Here is a 7,500-nt window from a genome sequence, read left to right on the forward strand (position 1 = left end):
AGCAACCAACAGTCCCAGCAACCAACAGCCCAGCCCAACAATACAACGGTCAGCAACAGTCCTAGCAACCAACAGTCCTAGCAAACTGCTAACAGTCCCAGCAAAACTAACAGTCCCAGCAAATCAATAACAAGTCCCAGTAACCAACAGTCCTAGCAACCAACAGTCCCAGCACCCAGCAGTCCCAACACCCAGCAGTCCCAGCACCCAGCAGCCCCAGCACCCAGCAGTCCCAGCACCCAGCAGTCCCAACACCCAGCAGTCCCAGCACCCAGCAGTCCCAACACCCAGCAGTCCCAGCACCCAGCAGTCCCAACACCCAGCAATCTCAGCACCCAGCAGTCACAGCACCTTAATATATTAATCAATACAAGGGTCAATATTTGTGTAATTCAATAATGTCCTTTAAATTGTTACTCTCTTGCTGAAGTTCAGTTAGTGTGATTGAGTTCTGATTGTCTGGAGGAGTAATTCTGATTGTGTGAGCCAATAATTCTGATTGTCCGACTTAGTAGTCTTGATTGTGAAATGAGCATTTCTGATTGTCTAAGGGAGTAGTTCTTATTGTTTGAGTTCTGATTGTCTAAGGGAATATTTCTGATGTTCGAATTTAGTTTTGATAGTCTGAGGGAGTAATTCTGATTGAGTTGATTTAATTTTATAATTCAGTTCTGATTGTCCGATTTAGTAGCTCAGATTGTCTTAAGAAGTAGTTCTGATTTTCTAAGACAGTCTTGATTGTGTGATTGAGCACCTATGATTGTCTAAGGGAGTATTTCTGATTTTCTGAGAGAATAGTTTTGATTGTCTGAGTCGCGTAATTAGATCTGATTGGCTCATTACCCAAAAGAATAGCTCTGATTGGCTCAAATATATATAACCACCTTAAATGAGTAGCTACGATTAGTATTTTTGCCACTTGACAATCAGTGTGACTTATCCTTTGCCTCTGAGTATTTGGCTAATCAGAATGGGAGAAATGGTGTGGGAGGGAGAGGGTAATTACCTCTCTCTCTCTCTCTCTCTCGTATAACGATAACTAGAGAGTGATCAGACACAGAGACAGACAGACAGACAGACAGACAGACAGACAGACAGACAGACAGACAGACAGGCAAATGGAAACAAAAACACAGGGAGAGAGAAAGTGACGGACAAACAACACAGAAAGAAAGAAAGAGAAAGAGATAGAGAGAAAATGGAAAGAAATAGAGAGAAAGAAAGAGAAATATATAGAGAAAGAGAAAGAGATAGAGAGAAAAAGGAAAGAAAGAGAGAGAAGGAAAGAAATAGATAGAGAGAAAGAAAGAAATGAGATACAGAGAAAAAGAAAGAAATAGATAAAGAGAAAGAGAGAAAGAGAGAGAGAAGAACAAAGAAATATATTAAAAGAAAGAAAGACAAAGAGATAGAGATGAAGAAAGACAAAGAGATAGATAGAAAGAGAAATAGATAGAGAGAAAAAGAAAGAAATAGAGAGAAAAAGGAAATAAATAGAGAGAAAGAAAGAGAAATAGATAGAGAGAAAGAGAAAGAGATAGAGAGAAAAAGAAAGAAATAGAGAGAAAGAAAGAAAAGAGATAGCGAGAAAGAAAGAGAAAGAGAGAGAAAAAGCAAGAAATAGATAGAGAGAAAGAAATAGAAAGAAATAGAGAAAAAGAAAGATATAGATAGAAGAGAGAGAGAGAGAGAGAGAGAGAGAGAGAGAGAGAGAGAGAGACCAAATACCACCATACAACTAACCTCAACTAAACCTTCACTATATATTAAAACCCAGGCCATAATTACGCTTAAGTTAATATATAATACAATAAATATACTTACAACCATATAATACCAACACCAACAGTTATGTATGTAACTTATGTATGTAAATTACATATTCAAACAACGTGTGTATTATTAAATCGCTGAGTGAGGTGTGTGTGTGTGTGTGTGTGTGTGTGTGTGTGTGTGCACACACAGGCTAGTGTAATGCATTTAGTGTGGCAGCATTATGTTAGTGTTTAGGTGCAAGCACTGCTTGCTTTCTCTCGCTTTCAGCTACCGCTGCTGGCTTGCCCTCTTGGTGAACAGGGAAGCAACCTTGCATACGTCTTCCCCTGCCAGTTCACAGCTTCTTCACCATCAAGACTCTTGCGTGCCTCCTTGTGGCAACACACGGTAATTGGATGTCTCACAGCCCCAGGCTAGACCAGCAGGGGATCTCGGAGTAGCAGTGGGCCCCAGAGGGACGGCACATAGACCCACCGGGAAGTGGACACGCCCAGATGCCTCCCACCCACTTCCTCGATGTCTTGCAGATTAAACTAGGCAGGTATAAGGCTACGGGAGTAAACCCCAAAAGGAAAATCTGTGGTGAAGCCCCACTTCAGGCAGACATACTTACAGAGCTCCAGCAACACGACAATGGCTAAATAAACAGAAGAGGTGTCCAACATGGGAACCCAACTGCTAGACCGGCAGATGAAGGCAATGCAGGATGTGCAGGCTACTAAGGCGAAACCCGCAAACTGGGCTATCGGTAGTCTATTGCAACTATACCCTCTCCACATTAATCGCAGCCTGCACCACTGCATTAGGAAAATGGAGAGCCAATATGTGTGCTCCGGCCTCACCACATACCTCGTAAATCAACTCACACGCAGCCATCATCCAGCTCATCATACCTCTCATCGTCACCGAACCCCTATACCCCAAAAGTCCTATGGCGACAAACGGGTGGCGACGAGGACAGGCAGAGATGAGTGTCAGGAGACTCCAGGCACAACTACACATGGACAGCATAGATAAGATGGTCGTTTATGCACTGGGATCTAGGCCGTAGTGCAATTCGGTCCTGTATGTGTGACTGAGTAGCACTTTTGAGGAGCCACTCTGCTCAAACTGCCCTCATCATACCCTGCCTGAATAAACCAATTTGAGTGGGCAACTGCACCCAGTAAAGTCATCCTTATGTGGTCAAAAACACAATCATCATCACAGATTATAGCAAAATCGAACTAAACAACCTCTTTTGGTCGCTTTACAATGTCAGGACCCTTCTGGTTACTGTCACAAATGCACGTCCTGAAAGAAGAACAGCCATTGTGGCAAAAGAGCTGTCTAGGTACAACATCGACATAGCACCCATTAGTTAGTCCTGGCTCCAAGATGAGGATCGACTCACAGAATGAGGGTCTCGCTATACCTTCTTCCGGAAGGGTAAGCCTACTGCAATAAGAAACCGCATTTATGAAGTTGGCTTGCCATTCATCAATCCATCCTACATAGGCTAACTGAAATGCTTTTTGGGATCAACAAGTGCCTCATGATTCTCCAAGTCCCACTGAAACACTCACGTCATGCCTTCTTCACCAGTGTATACGCCCCAACACTGAATGTCGAGGGTGACATCAAGGGGGCCTTTTACACATACCTCGACAGTACTAACCTCTATCCCAGGAGAAGATAAAGAGACTTCAATGCCAGAGATGGAAGAGATGTGGACATATGGCAGGAATCATAATGAGGAAATGGAGTAGGCAAGTGTAATCATTACGGCCTGCTCCTCCTCAGCAAGTGTGCTACACACAACCTCACTATCACCAATACCTTGTTTGGCAGGCCGACAAGCTCAAGGGTTCGTGACAACACCCACGATACAAACACTGGCATCTCATTGACTACATCATTGTCAGAGAAAGAGATCGCAGAGATGTCCTCATCCCCCGAGCCATACGTGGCTCAAACCACTGTGACACTGATCATCGGCTCGTCAGAGCCAAACTCTAACTTCACGCCGCCCCAAAACGGCGAAGGCAACAAGCCTCCAGAAGAAGTTTTAACACTAAGCGTCTGGAAAATCTAGCGGTAGCACATGCTTTCAGAGAGCAGCTCGAACATGGGCTGATAAACAACCCAAAAACAAACAACCCAAATTACAGTGCCGAATGGGGTATTTTCGACACTGTCATGACAAAAACCTGCAGAGACCCTCGACCAGATCGAAAGAATACACCAGAACTGGTTTGATGAAAATGACCCGGAAATCAACGTATTCGTCGATGATAAACGTGCTGCTTTAACTGATTGCCAGAATAACCCTCAGTCTTATGTCAAAGCTGATACCTTCCACAAGAAGAAAGCAGCAGCCCAGCGCGAACTTCAATCTAAAGAACGAATGGTTGAAAAATATAGCATGTGGAACACAAAAACTTGCAAATCAACACAAGATGCGCGATTTTTTTAATTCCACTAAAACATTTTATGGGCCAATCACTAGTGGTGCAGCTCCCCCTCCGCTCATCCGACAGTAACTCCCTAATTAAAGACGAAGAAGGCATCCTTCAGCGCTGCAAAGAGCTCCACCATTCGCTGCTCAACCGAAACACCGATGTCGATGTCCTGACTACCCAGCAGGTCCCTCAGCAACCAGAGCTGACCCACCTGAGCTATCCTCCATCCCTGGATAAGGTAACTACTGCCATCAAGCAAATGAAAAATAACAAAGCCTCAGGGCCTGATGGATTCCCAGCCGATGTATATGAAGCCATCTCCACTCTATCCTGGAGAATATATGGGAAAAGAATGAACTACTCCAAGCTCTTAACGACGCCTCTATCATCAATATTTATAAGAACAAGGGAGACCTATAAGACTGTGGCAACTACCGCGGGATCTCGCTGCTGTCCGTAGCTGGCAAGATTACCGCCCGAATTCTCTTAAACAGACTTCTTCCTGAGGCAGAAAACCTCTTCCCATAATGTCAATGTGGCTTTAGACCACCATGTGGCACCACTGCCCGCCAGATACAGTAAAAAAGCAGAGAAGAGTGTTGTGACCTGTACATGGCCTTCATTAACCTTACCATGGCCTTCGACTCGGTCAACAGGGAAGCCCACCAAAATTCATCGCCATAGTGAGACAAATCCACATTGTGTACTGGCACCAACACTCTTTTCCATTATCTTGGCTGCCTTCCTTAATCGTACCAGTGCCAATTTAGCTAGCGGGGTGGACCTTCAATACTGGATGAAGGGACTTTTCAACATAAGACGACTCCAGGCTGGAGCAAAGGTGTCGGTAGCTTCCATTACTGATCTTCAGTATGCAGACCACCTCACCGTCGTCGCTCACACTGAACGCGACTTACAGGAGATCCTGAACATCTACACAGATGCGTATGCACACTGCAGCCTTGAGGTGAATGTACATGAGCCTCAGATTATTATTCAGCCTGTCCTAGGTTAAACCACACCTCCACCAGCCATCATTATCTCGGCTCCCACCTGTCCACCATTGCGGATATCGATGAAGAAATTCAACATCGGATCAGATGTGCATCTCAAGCCTATGGAAGACTCTCTAGGGAGCTGAAAGTATATACAAATTTGTACGTCTAACAAGCAGTGGTCCTCCTCACTCTGTTAGATGGCAGCGAGACATGGTTCACATGCAGGAGGCACCTCAAGGCACTTGAAAATTTTCACCAATGTAGTTTACGTTCCATCCTCCGAGTTCGCTGGAACACAAGAGAACAAATGTTAGTATTCTCGCTGAAACCAACTGTAGGAACATCGAGGCTACCATTATCCATGAACAACTGTGCTGGACTGGCCATGTTACCCGTATGGACGACAGTAGACTGCCAAAGCAGCTAATTTACAGTCACCTAACGAATAGGTAAACGTAACGCTGGCGGGCAATGGAAAAGTTTTAAGGATAGTTTCAAGACAAACTTGAAAAAGTGCCAAATCGACCCCTTTACCTGGGAGACGATTACTCCACACCGTAACACTTGCAGGGGCACCACATAAGGTGTCAATACTGTGGAGTTAACCCGACTACATACCGAGGCAGACAAGCGCCAGCGCCGGAAAGACTCTGCCGCCGGCCCACTCGCACTTGATGAAGCCCTCCATACGTGCAACATCTGTGGACGGCCCTGCCGGTCCTAAATTGGTCTCTCTAGTCACCTCAGAGCTCACCAACGAAGGTGACATCCTTAATAACTCTTATTATTGTATCATAGCTGGATGATCGTTGTACTCGATTCCGAGTGATATCAAAGTAGTAGTAGTAGTGTGTGTGGTCCGAAATACAACACACATACAGTCCAGTTATTTTACAAAGTCCTGTAATGAGAGAAATCAGCGAGAAATTATTGAGCTCTGAATATTTTCTAGAGATCGCCCACCTGATGAGACGGCGGGGTCGAGGATGAGGAACTGTGGTGGTGTTGGTGTTGATGGTGGTGGTGGTGGTGATGGTGGTGGTGGTGGTGTTGTAGCAGTGATGGTGAGTGTGGGACTGTGGTAGTAGTGGTAGTGATAGTGCGGTAGTGTAGTGGTGGTGATCGTGCGGTGGTGTGGTGGCTGTGGTGGTGATGATGACTGTGGTTGTGTGGAGGTGGTGGTGGTTTTGTGGTAGTGTAGTGTGGTAGTGCTGGTGACTGTGGCTGTATGGTAATTTAGTAGTGGTGGTGGTGGTGGTGTGGTGAGTGATTGTGGTTGTGTAGTAGTGAGTGACTGTGGTAGTGGTGGTGGTGTGGTGAGTGATTGTGGTTGTGTAGTAGTGAGTGACTGTGGTAGTGGTGGTGATGTGGTGAGTGATTGTGGTTGTAGTAGTGTGGTGAGAGTGACGCTAAATTAATTGCAGTAGTTAAGTTTCTATCTGTGCGTGCGCGCGCGTGTTTGTGTGTGTGTGTGTGTGTGTGTGTGCCTTAGCGGTAGTGTCTGCGTACATTTGTGTGTGTGTTTATCTGTGTACGTTGTATCCGTGTAAGGACTTGGAAACAGCACCGAGCCATCGTAAATCATAATACATGACATTCCGTGAAAGAAAGTACTGAGTTAAATGATATATCTCAAGCATTAATGACATTCTTTTGTGTGTTATGAATGGGTGTCGGGGTGACGGGCAGGGGGGCGTGGCCTGCTGACGTACAGGCCAATCATAGACGAGGAAACTCTTCCAACTTCTTCGGCCCGTTTTCCTTGCGGGCGAAAAAATCCGAGTGATCAATAACAGCTGGGAGAAAATGTGTTGTGTTGGGAGAGGGTCTCTCTCTCTCTCTCTCTCTCTCTCTCTCTCTCTCTCTCTCTCTAAGTAGATTTAAAATTCTCTTTCATCGTAGAGCTAAATCTCTCTCTTCTGGTAATCCTAAAACTAAATTTGGTTACTCTAAAACTATATATTGCGCTTGTGAGACCTCACTTGAATACGCGGGCATTATGAACCTTGAGTATAGAAATAGGTTAAAGCATCTTAATTTGCACTTCCTCGAGAGACGTAGAGTGAGGGGCAATATGATCGAGGTGTATAAATGGAAGTCTGGGTTAATTAAAGGTGATAAAACAAAGGTACTTAAACTATCCAACCAGAAGCGAACTCGTAACAATGATTTTTTAATTAGACAAATTTAGATTTCGGCGCGAGATAGGTAAACACTGGTTTGGAAATAGAGTAGTGGATGAGTGGATCAAGTTACCGAACATCATCATTAACTCGAACACGTTG

The 7,500-nt window shown here is 44.9% G+C and overlaps 2 protein-coding genes across 2 annotated transcripts in view; both read left to right on the forward strand.

Moving 5' to 3' along the window:
- Positions 1-81, forward strand: part of LOC121861576 (zonadhesin-like) — a 32,569-nt gene extending 32,488 nt beyond the window's left edge. Inside the window, exon 6 of the mRNA XM_042359460.1 lies at positions 1-81. This exon is cut by the window's left edge and continues 555 nt beyond it. Coding sequence (XP_042215394.1) covers positions 1-81 — 81 coding nt within the window.
- Positions 82-3,697: 3,616 nt separating this feature from the next.
- Positions 3,698-7,500, forward strand: part of LOC121861577 — a 69,814-nt gene continuing 66,011 nt past the window's right edge. Inside the window, exon 1 of the mRNA XM_042359461.1 lies at positions 3,698-3,800. Coding sequence (XP_042215395.1) covers positions 3,698-3,800 — 103 coding nt within the window. The remainder of the gene's footprint in view (positions 3,801-7,500) is intronic.

The sequence above is a fragment of the Homarus americanus genome, unplaced genomic scaffold (genome assembly GCF_018991925.1).
Source record: "Homarus americanus isolate GMGI-L3 unplaced genomic scaffold, GMGI_Hamer_2.0 scaffold24260, whole genome shotgun sequence".
In the NCBI taxonomy this organism is placed as follows: domain Eukaryota; kingdom Metazoa; phylum Arthropoda; class Malacostraca; order Decapoda; family Nephropidae; genus Homarus; species Homarus americanus.